The sequence below is a fragment of the Heterocephalus glaber genome, unplaced genomic scaffold (genome assembly GCF_053883595.1).
Source record: "Heterocephalus glaber isolate CG9 unplaced genomic scaffold, H.glaber_assembly_v1.0 deba00001610, whole genome shotgun sequence".
Classification (NCBI taxonomy): Eukaryota; Metazoa; Chordata; class Mammalia; order Rodentia; family Bathyergidae; genus Heterocephalus; species Heterocephalus glaber.
The window spans coordinates 2,490,751-2,508,983 of record NW_028258381.1 but is presented as its reverse complement, the minus strand read 5'-3'; the positions used below and the strand labels follow the sequence as shown (position 1 = coordinate 2,508,983).

The 18,233-nt window shown below is 39.1% G+C and overlaps 1 protein-coding gene across 1 annotated transcript in view; it reads right to left on the bottom strand.

Annotated features, from left to right (window-relative positions):
- Window positions 1-18,233, bottom strand: part of Lrrc1 (leucine rich repeat containing 1) — a 127,078-nt gene that overhangs the window by 68,564 nt on the left and 40,281 nt on the right. The window contains exon 2 of the mRNA XM_004868824.3: window positions 10,941-11,058. Within this exon, the coding sequence (XP_004868881.1) occupies window positions 10,941-11,058 (118 nt within the window). The remainder of the gene's footprint in view (window positions 1-10,940; window positions 11,059-18,233) is intronic.

The window sequence follows — 18,233 nt, the reverse complement described above, 5'->3', positions numbered from 1 at the left end:
AATGATAATTATCTCCAGGTACAGAGAGTTTTTTTATAGTAGACAGAATTGTAACTTTTAGAATAATCCTAGGATGAAATACCAGTTCTACACACAAGTCATACAACCACAGACAAAGCTGCTAACCTCAGACTCACTTTTCTCCTAACAGGAGAGGCAAGCTTCTTTCTTGGAGATGAGGTTTAGATTGAATCAGATAAGACTTGTGAAATACTCAGCCTCCTATCTAGTCTATGACAGGAACCTAATAAGTATAGTGATGAGAAAGATGCACACAGTTCTCTTTCCAACTTTTTTAATGTTTTACTACTTTTAGTTCTCAACACCTTCTATAAATATCACACACTGAACAGCAAACACCTGTATAATTCATTCTCTAACCTTCTCAGGATTCCTGGGAGAACGTCCCTCATCTAATGCAGGTAACAAAGGAGACCCGCTGAGCTAATGGCTCTGTGTAGCAAGACTGACTTTAGAGAGGGAAACTCACGACTACTTGACCAGAGCTTCCTGTAGGATATGTCAGGCAAAATAGCAAATCAGGCCCCTGCACCTCAGCTCCACTCTGACTGGGAGGGTGATCTACACAGCAGGGCTTCTCCAGACTGTGGCTTCCTCCTCAGTGCTCCCAACTGTCACAGGCACACCTCACAGGCCTGGTATGTAGGTCGGGTCAAATGACAGACACACTGCATCAGCATAATGCCAAGCACAAGCTCTGGTACGAAGACATCACCTCGAGGAGAAACCGCCCTCTGTCCCTCACACCCCATCCGGCACAGTTCTCCTTCACATATTCCTGATCCCAAAGGAACGAAAACAGGATGCAACTAATACTGAGTACTACTTATACACAGACATTCTAAACATTTTACATAAACAGCCTCTTGTAAGAATCAAGATATCCCAAAAAAGCAGGTGCCATTATAATCTTCATTTTATAGATGAAGAAACTGAGATTCACTGAAGTTAAATAACTCTTCCAAGGTAACAATCCTTGCTCAGAACTCTGAATTCTCTCATATTTCCTAGAGCTTCAAAGATTCCTCAAACATAAAATTTTAATTTTTAAAATATATTTCTAGGTAGTCTTTAAAAATTGAAATAAGAAATTATATATCCTCGCATGGGTTTCACGTTGTTAACTAATCCCCGGTTTCTCACACTTCTATGCAGATGTGGGAAGGACAGCAACAGAGTTTTCTCAGGCCCTCACCTGAACTTCCTATAATGAGAGGTGGTGCTAGTTCGATGGGATAGAGTTGATGTGTGTGTATGTGTGCACATGTGAGTGTGCTTACTAGATGTGGTGTTAAGTTGACATGTTAACTTGAATTCACCAGTGAGTCAAATTAGACATCACTTCTGAGAGTGCACTGAAGTGTTTCCAGATGTGTAAATGCTGGAATTGGTGGGCTCACTGAAGTCAGTCACACTCCTCAGGGCAGCAGGCATCACCCTATGGATCGGTGCAGGGACTAAGAAAACAAAAGATGGAGGAGGAAGAATCAGCTCCTTTCTGTCTCCCGTCTGTGTGCATTGCACACCACACTTCTCCTGCTCATCACTAGGGGCTGGAGCCAGACTCACAGACAGGACAGGGGACCCCACAATCAAAATGAAGCCAGCATTCTCTCTCAACCACTTCGGGGCTAGAAACTATCACCCTCATGCCTGCAGAAACTGCAGAAATACAATGGGAGCAGAAACAGTCTCCACACACGAGGGTTTTGTTTTGTTCAGGAGAAACCAATACAATTATTTTTGCTTCTGGAATTGAGGTTGTAGAGTGCAAATTCACCATTCCTTTGGGAAAAACAGGATCTAGTACAAAATACAGCATGTAAAGACCAGGTGAATGAATGGGGCACAGGGGAAGGAACATAAAGAGCTACTTAAAAGACAAAACATTCTAAGAAATTGTAATTCAATGAAGAACTTGATGACTAAAAGGTACACTCAGAGATGTTGTTTTCAAACTCAGATCTGTCTACTACAGACCTGCTAATTTAAAAAAAGAAAAAGTAAAAGCAGAAAGATGTTACATAAACTATCATTTATTAACTCATCACAACTTTCTTAAAAAAGGAATATTAACCATATAAATACAATAAAGAATAACAATAGTTTAGTCTTCCCTGCACATATTCACAGCATGTGGTAGGCAACCTAGAGAGGCCCTTCCAGGGGGAGAAAAAAAGAAATAGGGAATGGCAAGGAAAAAAACAAGAAAAAAGTGTAAAACATGCTCATCAACAGGGATCTGTCTATGACATTTATCTGAACTTTTGCAGTGTTTGAAATTATTTCTATACATCTTCGTATGTAAAAATGCTTCCTGAAAAATACAGTTTGTAGCATGGAAAGATGCCTAGAAAACATCAAAGAAGCCCAATTCCTTTCCATCGCTCCTTTAAAAATAATTACTATAGGGCCGGGGATTTAGCTCAGTCATTTTGCCCCCTGCTGCACAAGGGCAAGGACCCGAGTTCAATCCCCGGTACCAAAATAATAATAATGATAATAATAATAATTACTATAATCTGAAATTAAAGTAGTACTTTGCTACTAATAGGTGAGGAGAAGGCAAATTTTTTTCTGTATTAACCCCTCTCACCAACTAAAGAGAAGGTGAACATTACAGTGGGGAGCAGGCTTGTGACAGGAAAGCAGAAGAGCCTGCGAGCCAAGGAGCGAGCTCCAGGCTGAGTCCCATCCAGCTGTCCCTCCATAAAGTGTACAGTGGAGTGGGCACAGTGACGGGCTCCCCCGGACACTGGCTGTCTCCTGGGTACTCTCCCCTGCAATGTGTTCACCGAGGCAGTGTGCAAAAGAGTGCTAACCTCAGGCTCTCAGGCAGCGAGGGAGGGGAGCACAGTGGCTTCACCGTGGCAAGTCCAAAGTCTGCATGGTACACCTGGCTTCCACCACACAGTACTGTGGGTGTATGCTGTTACTGCAAGGGGGAAAAGGCAAACTGTCCATAACTAAGTAAGAGAGGGTCAAGGCACACTAAGTTTCCTCCGTGGCCGAAAGGGCTTTTTTCAAGGCATCCTCAGAAGTAAACAAGGGGTCCTTTCAAGAGGCTTCAAGACGGGTTTCAAATTTCATTAACCAAGCAAAGAATTGCAGAAGCACAGACACTGAGGAGCAGTGGACAGAGCTGGATGGAGGACAGCCAGCCCAAGCACTTGACCAGAGCCTAACCTCTCAAAAAAAGCAGGAAGGTGACCCAGCTGGTGGGCAGTCTGCTCACCCTGCAGCGCTGTCCTGTGCTAGTGACAGTTTGTACTAATACATTTTTACTTTAAAGTCCTTCTTAACTCAGACTTGCAAAATAATTAGCCAAGGTACAGTTTCTGGACAGGGTTTTTCTGAGTGCAGAACTGTTTCCCTTGTAAGAAAAATAAGCCCCGTCTTCTCCTTTGTGCTATGCTAATACAAACCTGCCATCCCAAATCCACTTGCACAAGTTTTGCCATATTGTATGGCCCCTGTATTCCTTATTACTTGCCTCTTGCTTTAAAATGACTTTTACAAACCTGACTAAGATTTGTTTTTAAAGGAAGCAAACTGTTTAAATTACTAACATGAATACAAAGCTATTATCACCACCAGAAATAGAAGATGAATGTAACATAAATACAATGTAGTATTATAAACTTTTATAGAAGGCAACACAAAATGAATAAAATTTGGAGAAAAAGGATAATTTTCTCACCATGATGCAATATTAAAAATTGTGGTTTTGCAGTACCACTGAAAATCATCTCTAGCAGAACACTGCACTTTGAGGAAAACTACACTAAATGGATAATGATACAGGACTGTGATGTAAGTCAAATTACAGCAGAGACTATAAAATTCAAATTACTAACCCTTGGGGCAGGATTCATGATGCATTAAGTCTGCCCTAGATTCCTGGATAGCAAGATCCTACTATGGGGTAATACGTCTACACAAGCAGGGGCAGACAAGAACCAGTGAGCAGAGGAAATGGACTGGAAATCCAGGCAGGGAAGCATATGAGTCTCACCACAGAAAATGGAGCAATACCTTCATCTACTCCTGTACAATTTTATAGACAAAATTTTAAGAACATATTCAGATACCAATTTCATATACTGTACCAATATTATTTAACCTATGGTCAGAAAAAACCACCTTGTTTCTTTTTCCCATGTATTTTTGGGCCATCTGCCTGAAAAACATGTATTTCCCACCAAGTTAGAGCATGACAGGAGCACCACTTCCCTCCACTTGCGCTGGACTTGTACCGGAAGCAGGGCCTCACTACATTCCTTCAAAAAGCACAGCCTGGCAGTACCAAAGCCTGGGCTTGGCCCAGGCTTCTCTGTGGCGCCCAGCTAGCTATTCTTGGGTAGCTCAGGGAAAACTATCACAGCCTAGGCAACCGGCAAGTGCTGTCCTCCTACACCCTCTTCTCCTGAACTCCCTCTTGTCTTCTGAAACACAGCATATGTTACCTTGACTTGGTGCCAAATATAGCAGAACACAAAGCCACAAAAGTCAGTGTTTGGCGGTCTTGGCAGTTCTGTTTGGTCCAAGAAATAAGCCTGTGAAAACTTCTCTCCCTTCATTTAGATATTTTTGGAGAGAGACACAAAACAGGTCTTTTCTCCCTTATTTGAGCAAGAAAAACCTCAGGAAAGGTCTCATTTTGCTACTGGAATCCAAACAAACTTGGCCTTGAGTCCATCCTGGCATCCTACCCTTGAGCCAGGAACACCCTGGAGACTTCCTGCCTCCCCCATGGAAGGGCACAGGGGTGACAGGGCAATAGAACTCAGGCCCATCACCCCATGAGCTGCAGGAGGAAAGTGACTCTGCTATTGTGTAAAGCTGGCATCACCCTCGAGCATCTTTGCAAGCCAGACTGAAGCCCCGCTTCAGAACCCTGCAATGGAGTCTGACAATGTCCTCGGGCAATCCACTGCATGCTCATGCTGGACAAGAACTAATCCAGTGGACCAAGTGGTCTGATACCAACACCTGGCTCCTCCACTTATCAAAGCATTACTTGTCAGACAGTTGAAAGCTAAGGATGCCAATAAGGGTCCTATCAAGACAGCTGCCAGCTCTGATGATGGCCCTGCTACACCTGGGGCTGGACAAGACCTCCAAAGAATCAGCTTCTCACCAGAGGGCAGGCAGCCTCAGCTGAGGCAAGAGGAGAAGAGAGGCCAGCCAGGCCCTCAGGCACCAGGCCCAGACCCCTACATATGCCTACGTCTCTACAAAGCTTCCCACTGCCTGGGAAGTGCAGACACTGCGACTTATCTACTCAATTCTTGAAATTCACACTGATGTGGTTTTACCTGCCAAAGGAAAGTGGGAAAGGAAGCACAGTGAGATCTGCCTGCCCTGGAAATGGCCCAAGATCTATGTTCCTGTTCATTATAGCAAACAGTGAACCTGTTCTGCTCTGTCATCTGTGCCGTTTTTTAGAACCTCAAAGAAACCTGCACCTGGCCATCCTCCATCCTGTCTTCCCTGTACCCCCACCAGACATCCCTGCATGCCACCAACCCAGAGCAAGGCGCCCCAGTGGGAAAGGGGATGGTTTACACCCCTCAGCATTTCTAAAGGAGCCTGATGAGAAAGTGAACGAACTGTAGGAACCTTCACAAAACTCCAACACTTGAAGAAGGGAAGGTGGGAAATAAGGAAGTTAAGAAAATATACTGGGGAAATAGGTGTCCCAAGGAGAGGAAACACTGTGTCCAGGCACTGACTTCAGCAAAACATAGCTTTTTTTTTTAATCAAGATACAGGAAGGTAAAAATGGACATGTGGAAAGAGGCATGTAGCCCTTCTTTCTAGCCACACGTGTCTGCAAAGGAAGAGCTGACTTAATTGGGGAGACAGACTGGTGGCCATTCAGTGCTGACTTTCCTCAGAGCATCCGTTACAGTTCACAACAGCATGACCCCTGCTTAGTTTTCTTTTCTAATGCCAATTTCAAAACTGCTGCTCACCACAAACTTGGGTGCTGCGAGCAGGGCCACGCTTGGTAGTGCATGCACAGCCCTCCCAGGGCAGCCAACCTCTAGGATGGCCAGTGACCTGGAGTCTATGTCTTATGGGTGGCACAAAAAGATAATCTACATCAACTCTTCCCCACAGAGAGGGAGTCGTTGCAAGCACAGTCTACAACAGGGACAGCAGCCAGTAAGTACATACAGAGGGCCACTGCACACCAGTTCCAAGAAAGCAGGCCAGTGTTGGGGATGACAAAGCATCCACACACTGTACAACAGAGACCATGAACCCGAAGGCAGTGCCAAATCCACTTTACCTACGCTGATCCGAGTGTTGGTTCCAAATGAGCCACTCTACAGCAAGCCTCCTACACACACACACACGCACAGACACACACAACTCAGTTTTTCCATTTTCCCCAGTCCCTTTAAGGTTACAATCATTCTCGTGAAAAGTAAAATTATTGTGTCAATAACACATGTCCTGTCTTTTGGCCATAACATCTGCTTTTGACATACAATCTACATTTACTTTCATGAAAATTATTTCTTACCTTGAAGGTACTGTACTGGGAAAAATGAAAAAACTAACCATTTAAAACCTGGTGGGCGGGATCATTTTCTCACACGTTTTCAATCAAGTACTGAATAATTACCACTGCTACATTATAATGCCAATCCAGGGAAGAATGTTGTATCTGGGCCCTGGGGTTCCTGTCAAAGAAATGGACTAAAATATACAGACCTGAGGTTCACTGAAAAAAAAAAAGTTTTAAATTTATAGATTTTTGAAGGAAAATAAAAGCAAACACAAAATAAAACCATTAGGTAATCCAAGAGAAATAAAAGGACTGCCCCTTTTATACTAATCCAGATTATATTTGGGCCTATCCTGAGGAAATTATGCCTGGGTATGCACAGAAATTGAATTCCATCACTGGGAACAGCCAACAATGGTGCATCAGCCACAGATGTTGCAAGGGGACGGGCATGGGGAGGGCAAGAGTATAAAACACACGACTTCAACCAAGGTGAACACTTGAAACGGAGAGGTGTTTAGATATAAAAATCCTGTTGAAAATCTGATAAAACCTAGAAATCAAAACAAACACACACACACAAAACAAACCTCACAGAAACTTACGTGAGCAGAAGCACAACCAACCTCACTAGAAATAAATGGAGCTGACAGAAACTGCCCGGAGAGTAAGCAGGTCTACTCCCTGCAAGCGCATGGCACCAAGCCACTGAGCCAGAGTCAGGAGCAACCCAGCCCTCCGGGGCAGATCACAGACCCTCACACCACCAGACCCTCGCCACTAGCCACAGTGTCCAGATCACTACAATGACGGGACGAGGTGAAACGGTCTGGCCAACTCACTACGCCAGCAATCAGATTGAATCTCCCTAGACAAAAGCTGTCTTTTAAAACCTCCTAAAAGTTCTATTATAAAAATTTTTTGGCCATTCCATGGTCCTAGGGCAAAGAAGGTGAGCCAGTCCCAGCACCCAGAAGGAGGATCCCCTGCTGCCATTCCACGCTCCGAGGGCAGAGAAGCTGAGCCGTGTAGGCACCAGAAGCACCCCACCCCCATCCTGTGGAAATGAGAAGACACGTAAACAAGTCTCAAAAGCAGACTTCCAGATCACCTACAGCAACTCCAAAGGGAAAGGAGATGGAACAATCTGATACTCAACCACCTGGACTCTCTGAACTGGCAACAAAAGAGGATCTGGGAAAAATGAAATCAGAAATAATTACTCAGATAACAGCAAAGATTTTGCTCATGGTGCAAGACATGATTAATAAATCTAGAGAGGACACAGATAAAAAAATAGAGGAGCTCAGGAACATGATGGAATCCCAACAGAGGAAACAAATGGAATCCATAAAACAGATGCAAACACATTTCCAGGAGATTAAAAACTCCATTGAAAGTTTACGCAGCAGAATGAGCCAATGTGAGGACAGAATTTCAGACATAGAAAATAAGATTGGAATTAGTGACCAGGAAAAGAAAAATTGCTTTAAAATTGTAAGGGAACATGAGAAATCAATCCAGTAACTGCTACACGATGCAAAGAAGAATAACATAAGACTGACTGGAGTTAATGAAGAAAGAGGAGAGAGTACAGATGACATAAAAAAACTGTTAACAGAAGTGATGGCAGAAAACTTCCCAAGGAGGGGAAAAGAACTTGACATGCAGATAAGTGAGGCATATAGGACTCCAGCTAGCCTTGATCAAAAAAAATCTACACATAGGCCTATAATTGTTAAGATTCCAGAAACCCAACAGAAGAACAAAATTCTATAAGCAGTGAGAGAAAAGAAACAAATCACATACAAAGGAAAGCCCCCTCAGAATCACAGCAGACTTCTCAATGCAAACCCTCAAGGCAAGAAGAGCTTGGAGTGAAATATTGCAAGCCCTAAAGGAAAACAGTTTCCAACCCAGATTGATGTACCCTGCAAAACCATCTTTCAAAATTGATGGAGAAATAAGATACTTTCATGATAAAGAGTACCTCAGGAACTTCATGAATACCAAACCAGCACTCCAAAAACTTTTAGACAAAATCCTAGGAAAAGACAATGAGGATCACAGCCCCAGGAAGCCCAGCAGAATGAATCCATTGGGCATGACAAATTAAACGCAAAGGGGGAGAATCCAACAAAAAGTCATGACACGGCTTTTAAAACTTTTAACTTCATCTCTCTAATCAGTGTATAATTCAATCTTGTTATTGTACTGATTAGTATTTTTCTGATTCTGGAGTTGCACACCTTTCCTTGTGCTGTACTGGCTATTTATCATCTTATGTCTACTTTTTAATTGGGTTGTCTATTAATGAGCTGTAAGAGTTCTTTATATATTCTGGTCACAGGTTATATGCATTGTAAATATGGTGTGTTTAAGGACTACTTTTCATTTTAATGATGTCATTTAAAGTTCTAAATTTTGATGGAATCTCATTTATCAATCTTTTTTTATACATCATGTTTTTTGTATCCTAGGTAGTTCTTGCCTACCCTAAATTCATACACATTTTCCCTTATAATTTCTTCTTAAAGTTTTACACTTTTAGGCTTTCATATTTAGGTTCATAGATCCCTTCAAGTTATTTTTATGTCTGGAAATAAAGGGTTGAGGTTGATTTTTTATATACAAATACCAGGTGTTCTAGTGCCGTTTGGTGAAAACATTGTCTTTTCCTCTGCTCTTGAGTAGAGTTTATGTTCTATAAAATGTTAATGTTAAATAATCTTTCAAAAATCAGTGGACCATATATGTGTGGTTCTATTTCTAGATTCTCTGTTTTCTTCACATGATCTATATGTCTTTCCTTACATCAACACTGCCTTGATTACTGTAGCTTTAGAGGAAGTCTTAAAATTAGGTAATAAATGTCTTCCAAGAATGTTTTTTTTTTTTAACTTTTCTAGGTCCTTTGTACTCCTACATAACTTTTAAATTTCAGTATCCAATTCTTCATTTATAGCAAGTATACACAGACCTGAATTTTTATATATACCTTGTGTTTTCTAATCCTGCTAAATTCAAATACAAGTTCTAGGGGCTCCTAGAGATTTCTTAGTATTTTCTCTGTAGATGATCATTTCATCTACATATAAAGATTTTGCTTCTATCTTGCCAATCCTATCCTAATTGTGTCATTTTACTGCCAGACTATTTTGGTTTGGGCCTAGGTTTCAAAGTTTAATGGACAGATAAAGAGTAACCATATCTGCTCTTGTTCCCCACCTTAGGGAGAAAGCATTGTATCTTTTCCATTCATATCAGGTGTTTTTGCTGGAAGTATGGAGGACATGTCTTTGATCTGTTGGGAAGGTTCTGTTCTACTTCTAGTCTCCTGATAGCTTTTACCATGAACAGCTGTAGAATTTAGTCCAATACTTTTTCTCCAACTAGTGACAGGATCATATGGCTTTTTCCTTTCCTCTGTTAAAATGGTGACTTTTGGGGGTGGATCTTCCAATGCTGAACCAACACTGCCATCCCTATAATAAAACCACTTTCTACATACTGCCAGATCTGACTTCTAATTGTTTTGTTAAACAAATTTCTATCTATGTTCATACTTTTTTCTTCTATTATCTTTATCCAGTTTTAGCATTAGCATGATGTTGATTTCCTAAAATGAGGGAAGAAGTGTTCCTTTTATTTTTTTCTGCTTTAAATGTTTGATACAATTCATCAGCTAAAATGTCTATGTGCCTGTTGTTGTCATATGGGTAGGTTTTCAAGCTAGGAATATACTTTCTTTAATAGGTGCTATTCAAATTTTATATTTCCTCCAGAGTTAGTTTCATTAATTTGTCTTCCAAGGTACTTCTTAGAAGTTGTTAAATTTATTTCAAAACAGATTTTTGAAATATGCTTTCTATATCCTTTTCTGTAAAATCTGTGGTAATGTCTCCTAGGTCTTGATATTTTAATTTTAAAAATGTATAATTGATATTGTGCAATAGGAAGAAAAGGTCTAAAGGAGCAGGGGAAGTGGGAGGGTAGGGGAAAGGAAAGAAGGGAAAAGAAAAACTATGAGAAGAGGAAAAAAATGGAAACAAAATCTTTGCAAATAGGGAAGGGTGGAGGGGGTGAAAGGAGGGCAGGGGAAGGGGAAAAAAAAAAAAAAACCAAGATACTCATCTAATGGTACAGGATCCCAATGATATATGTAAATGTATTTTATACCTAAAATGTACCAATAAACTTAATGGGGGAAAAAAATTTTTTTGATAAATACTTGTAAGTTGATTGAACTATTAAAAGTGGCATTAATCTCCACATGTATACATCACTTTCCCATACCAGGGACAGCATCTCCAGCAACATTTATACAACTGTGGTTACTAAAAATGGCCCCAGCATCAGAAGAGACACAGGGACAGCCCACGTGGGATCTCATTCTTACCATTTCTAGACACATCCAGTTCCACCAGCTGCATGAAGTTTGCGATTTCTGGAGGGAGCCGCTGAATTTCATTATCACTAAGTCCAAGCTTTCGTAATTTGACTAGCTGGAAAAATTGCTGAAAGACAAAAGCAATTTACATAGATTTCACATATGTCTTCAGTGTAAGGCTTTTGGTTAACAGAAAATTTAAAGCAGCATGTCTTTACAAACAATCCAAGATTGTACAATGTCGATTTGCTGGTTTTGCTGGTATGTTGCAGACATGTAAAGATGTGATCACTGGCATTATCTGAGTATAAAGACTCTTTCAGTTCTATTTTTGCAACTTCCTATCAATCTACAATTATTTAAAAATAAAATTTTCAATATTAATGAGCAACTTAATGAAAATAGCAGTCATCCAGTAGATGGTCACATCTTTTACTCAGGGGAAATTATATCTTCAATGTTAGGTAAACATATGGAACAACTAAATGTTAAACATTAAAAAGAAACTTATAAAAGAAATTATTGCACATTAGAAAATATAATAATCAATAGTCTCAGAAAAGCCAGAGATGAAACAGCATAATGCCATAAAAAACAAGATTTGAAGAATTGGAAATAAGCTCTTAGAAATTAAAAAATACTGTAGCGGGCCAGGGATTTAGCTCAGTGGTTCCGCCGCCTGCCTCGCAAGTACAAGGTCCTGAGTTCAATCTCAGGTACCAAAAAAAAAAAAAATAAAAAATACTGTAGCATCAAAAAAGCAACCTAACAGAAGAGGTTAAAAAATAATAAAGTTTATAAAATTTTTCCAAAGGGCAATGAGATGCAGAAATGGAAGAAGTGGGAAAACTAAAATAAATCAGTCCATAAGGTACTGTATCCACGTAAAACTAGAAGAAAACAGGAGACTGCAGAACACGATTAGGACACCCCATCTGAACAATAAAATAGATGAAAAAAGATACATAGAGAATAGTATAAAATAAGATCTCCAAAATAAGATTCTGAAAGCTCCCAAAGAATGGGAGGGCCCCCCGCAGGGGACTAACAAAGAATTGGGAATCAGAGTGGGACTGGACTCAGCAGCAACACTGAAAGTAAAAGGAAGCACTCCTCTAAACTCCCAGCCTGAAAGCACACAATCAATTAAGTATGATGGCAGAAAGACATTTTCAGAGATACATGGCTGCAAACAACAATTTACCTTCCACACATATTTCTCAGGAATCCATTAAATGGAAATTTCAAAAGCAAAATGTTAGCTCTAAGAAACAGAATCAACAAGACAGAGAGAGACAAAAGAAACTCACAGGGAAAAACCATGAAGGGAATGCTAAGATGTTAGCTGAGTTGCCGGCCTTGAGTTCAACCTGTGCACACTGGAGCAAAATGTAGAGGCTCCCAGAGGGAGTTTTGAAAAAAATGAGTAGGACACATCTGAGGATTGTCTGATGTATGTGGCAGTACCAAGAGGATATTTACAACTCAGTCGGAATGTTGAATGATAAATGAAAAACAGGAATACAGAAAGCAATGCAAGCAAAAAGGACAGTTATTAATTCCAGAGTAATATAAAAAGTATAAAAAGATACAATCAAAATATAAACATGATTTGATTATGAATAATACTTAAAGCCATAATAACATATGCATACAAACAGCTAAGAGATAGCGTTTCCCAAAGCCACCAAAAGCCAGGCACACAGAGGAGAAGGCAGAGGCTTCTGTTCTTCCTGTCAGGCTGCACAGGTTATTGGATGTTTCAAGCTATTTGCACATATTACTTTGCTAAAAATGGAAAATGAATTTGCAAAGGCAAAAGTCTCCTCTAAGATTACAGGATGATTCAAATGTTAATTTTGTGAGCCCCTAATATGTAACAGGCTTCTTCTCTCTTGTACTGGTAAAGGAATTGATACTTACATAAGAATATATTGCCTTTTGGAAAGAAACAGGGCACGACATGATAGATTAGATATTTACAAATCCACTGACTTACTTCTGGGACACCTGTCCTTGCAATATAACTAAGAATATTGCACAAATACATATTTGCATCACTGCATTATCTGTAAAAATGAAAAGCTAGAAAACATATCAAATGAGGAAATGATTAGCACGCTGTTCAGTATTATGCAAATAACAACAATAACTATCATAAAGATCATATTACTTGAAAAAGATTTTCATTCAAACAACTAGAAAAGAAAACAAAGCTGTTTCCATTAAAGGCCACTATCACAAAGCCAGTGCACAGGTGCACTAAACAGGGCACAGTGGGGAGACACTCATGTCAGGTGACAAGGACATCATACGGACTGTTTAATTTTCAAGATGTATTTTAAATTAAAATGAATGGAGCCAGACATAGTAATCCCAAGACCAGAAGGTTGTGGTAGAAGGATTGTTGCAAGTTTGAGGCCAGCCTGGGACACACAGTGAGTTCAAGGCCAGCCTGCACTTTGAAGTGAGACCCTGTCTCAAAAATATATAAATAAATAATAATAAAATGAGCTATGAATCCTAACAAATGATTACTGCAGTTAGCTACAAATGATAATGAAGAAAACGCTCAATAAAAAGACTAATCCTTTGGATTTCTTTAATCATACAGTGATGATTCAGTTTTTTTAAGGAAGTACTGAAATTTCTTTATGCTAGTTGTACTAAAGCATTAGCTCACACAGAAGCCATTGAAAAGAATCACATACTTGAATAACTGAGCTTATGCCAATTGTTCACAGAGTGACAGTTTCATAATACGTCAATGTGTTTACTCGAGCATGAAAAGCTCACTTTGTTTTCCAGGAAAAGCATAATATTAAAAGTTATAAAACCATCACCAATTCCATGCATCCAGGGACCATTCAGAAATAATACAAGAAATCAAATCAATAACGTACGTAGACCTTCAGTGAATGTTAGCTCTATGCCTATGGAAACAGCCTACAAATCCCTGTATCAATAGAAGTCATAGCAGTAAGCTAGGTTTTGTTCTGCATCTTAAAAGCATGCTCAACTACAGCCTGTCACAAATACTACTTTAGTCAACTTGGGAAAGCACGTAACGGTGTAAAAACAACCCTATTTAACATGATCCCAAATGAAGCGAACAATTCCTCAATTGCCCCAATTATCTCCATGTGATCTTAATACAGTGTCCAAATGCTTTAAATTGCCTACTTTCTTATAAGATCAATGCAATACTACTGAACCTGAATTAAATCCTCAAGTTTTCAACTTCCTCAGGTAGTCAGGGAAAAGAACTCAGTAAGCTATAAACACTTCTGCTTTCCTTTTGAGGTCATCAGGGCACAGAAAGAAGAGCGGCATCGCTGGCTTGGCAGGGCGCCTTGCGGCAGAACAATCACGTGACTCAACACACAGACGCTGTTCTTCAGCTCCACCATGTTTGATTATAGCTCGCTGACCCACTTACAGCACATTCTGTACAATTACACAAAGAAACTCAAATTGCCATGGTTGTTACACTATGCCAATCTTCTTATAGCCTCTACTGTCTTTAATAGATACGGAGTCTTTAATTTGGCTAAACAAAAGGTTTTTCTCATTTTCCATTTCTGACATATCTTTTTCCTTCTCTTTTGGCAGTGTTACTACCTCACTTTTTTGCTTTGGAGAAACGGCCAAAGGAAATCTCAGTCCTAAAAGAGCTGTGTCCCTTTATATGGCCCAAGATGTGTCTAAAGATCTGTCGATTGTCCCCAAGTTGCCCTATCTCTTTCCTCATAATGTAGATAAAATATAAACCATTGTAACAGGTTTGTGTGGGGGACAATAATGTAAAAAATGTTATAAACTCCTGAAAATCTAAGACTCTCAAATATAATGTCACCAAATTTTCTCAAAGATTTCCCTTCTGGAGCGTTCTAATCCTTCACCTAAATCTTAACCCTTTCTATCCTACATAGTTTGTATCACATCCCAACTCCTGTCCCCACTGACTTAAGATTGCCTTCTCTGTCAATCACCTGAAAGATGTGGTAATCCAATTGTTCTAACCTCAATAAAAATTAACACTTAATACAACTTATACCATTTGTTATCACTGGACCTGGATCTTTACTTGTGAGACTAACAAAAAATGGCAGCCATTTATTACCCAAAAAGTCTACTCTCAACCATACACACCTTTAAAAATCTATCACATATATTTTCCAGAATAAATGTGCTTGACAGAGTTATTCATAATACTCCCAAACTGTAAATAACCCAACTGCCCATCAATAGTAGGTCTGACACACATATATTCTGAGTATGAAATTCTATACAACAATGATATTAGAACTCACTGTTGTTCATGCTGTGGATATATGAGGGAGACAACGTTCAGCTGATAATGCCAGGAACAAGAGGCTGCATACTATACTAATCCATTTCTACATGCCCAGAGAGTGGTAAGAAAAGCTTAAGAAGTAACTATAGCACTAAAAATCAGATTGATGGCTACCTCTAGGTGTGAAGCAGAGGACTCTGATCAGGGAGAGCATGCAACTGGGGTTCTGGCAATGTTCAGTTTCTTAACCCGAGTGGTCATTATAAGTGTTTATTTTATTATAACTTGCTATAACCTGTATATTGACACTTTAAGCATTTTGCTATGCATGTGTTTTATTTCACATTAAGAAAAATTTTAAATGTTTTAGACTACTCACTATTAGGAAGGAAAATACCAATTAGCACCAAAGACATAAAATTGCCTTATTCATAAGAGGTAATGATAATGAAAAACAATGGCATAATATCTAGAAGAGGAAAGAGAATAAGTGATCTTTATAACCAAAACAACAGGGCCGGGGATTTAGCTCAGTGGTTTCACCACCTGCTGTGTAAGAGCAAGGCCCTGGTACCAAAAAAAAAAAGTTGAGATATAACCAAAACAACAAAAATAACTTAATAATGATGATGTAGCAGTTACCCTTTACTAAGGGATTTGCCCTGCTTGGCAGTAAGCTAAGGACTTACATGGATTACACTTTTGAACCCTCTCAGATCGCAACAATGCTAATGACTACATGCATTCATTACCCTTTGCTGCATGACAAACCATTCCAAATTTTGTGACTCAGAATATTATGATTTTTTTAATTTAATTCCTCATTCATGTAACTATATTGGATGACTGCTGGAAGATGCATGCTGGCCTCACTGATGTCTGGAGCCAGTGGCACCAGCAGACTGGAGCTCCTTTCCTCTCCACATGGCCTCTGCTCCCTCCCTTAAACCAGAGCAGCAAGGACCCTTGGTGCCTGAGCCTTGAAATCTGCATGACATCATTTTTGCCACATTCTACTGGTCAAGAAAAATCACAAAGTCAGCCCAAATTCAGGGGAGTAGAGAAACAGTCTCCACATGTAAATGGAAGGAATCACAGAAAATGCATTAAAAGAGGGCATGAGGTGGGGAAAAAATTGGTAGTCCAAGCAGTCTATCACAAAACTTCAAATATAACACTGAACACATTCTACACTGGGTAAATTACACCACAAAATTCTATGGTTGATCACAGAGTGATGACTTTCCTAAAGAAAATTAGAAGAGAAAATAATATACTAAGTAAAATCTGGTTATGACTTTTTTTATATACATGAGGTGGCTAGAGACAAGAAATATTCACAAAACAGTGAATGAAATGAGCCAATTTGGTTAAAGCAGAGGATTCTAATGATTACATCTCATATTCACACTCACAAATAAGAATTATTAAATAAGTGCTGTTAATACTGCTTTCCCAGTATATTTCAGTAAAGAGGAATGGAGAAGGAATGTCCTTAGGTGAATCACTCGACTTCTTTAGTCTTCTATTTCCTTATGTACTTAAAAAATAAAACATTAAATATCAAAAGGTGCTTTTTAGTTCTAAAAACTAAAGGATTATATTTAAAAATACCTTCAATGTACCATAAGAAAAATGATCCTATTACCACAGAATATAATATTAAGCATGGAATTAAAAACACATAAAAGTACAGAAAGTAGATTAGTAGTTACCTGCAAAAGGGGAAAGGACTACTATGCAAATGTTCTATAATGAACTGTGGTAATGGCTCTACATCTGTGACAGTAATAAATCCACTGAATCTTGGACTTTAAACAGGCAAATTGTATGGTATGTAAATTATGTCTCCATAACGATATCAAAATGCATAGACTTGGTAGGTATCAATGAAAAAACACTCTGCAACACAACAGTAAGCTACAGATACACAGATATTTTTATTTACTGAATCCCTATAATCACCAGTGAATTAAGGTTTTTTAAATCTTCATTTAATAGATAAAGAAACAGAGTTTCTGGAACATTTAGGGGCTTATCTGACACTTTATCAGTTAATTACATTAAGAAAATTTCCAAAATAGAAGTATGCCAGAGTAGAAATTCTCAGGTAACCACCTGGCAAATAAAAAATATTTGTGAATTATATTCTAATTAGTTGAGTATAAAATGGAGTCATCAGAGGAGAACATTTTAAGCTAGAAAAGGAATAACTACTAAAATGATGTCAAAACTGTATTCATCTTGATTAATGAGTTGCAAGGGGAAATAAAAAGCACGCTGATGAATCCTGCATGTGACAGCACACAAGTGGTGCTGCTGTCAAGACGATCCAGGCAGAGTTAGCAGACACAACAGAAACCAGGTAGACAAGGAAATAAATCAACTTCCAGAGAACACAGGCATGGAGGCCCAACAAACATGCAGATAAAAAGCCCTGGAGAAGGCTGAAGGGCAGAGAAAGCAGAAGAGAGAACCTGGTTCAGGTTATAATTGAGATAGCGAGAGGGCACCTGAAGAAAAAGCCTTGTCTCATTTTTGGAGAGAAAGGAAGAGGTATTACAGAGCAGGTTGGGTCTGTGAAACTCTAAAAAGATGACACTACCTATTCTCTTGAGGATTTGAATATTTTATAATGCCAAACAATTTGCAGAGATATAGAACGAAATTCAAAAGAAAATAACAAATACTAAAGAATTTGGTGGAAACCAAAAGCAAAGATAATTATATGAGACAAGGTTTAAGTAATAAAGAAACAAGAAAGTACATTATACAATGATTTAAAAGGAAAACTCATCAAGAGGGTATAACAAATTTAAATATACATCCACCCAACATCAGAGCATCCTAATATGCAAAACAAATACTTAGGATCTAAAGGGATGATAGACTGCAATACAGTAATAATAGGGGACTTTAATACTTTACTCCCCACAACAGTAAAATCATCCAGACAGAAAATGAATAAGGAAATGCTGAACTTGAACAAAACTTTAGATCAAGGG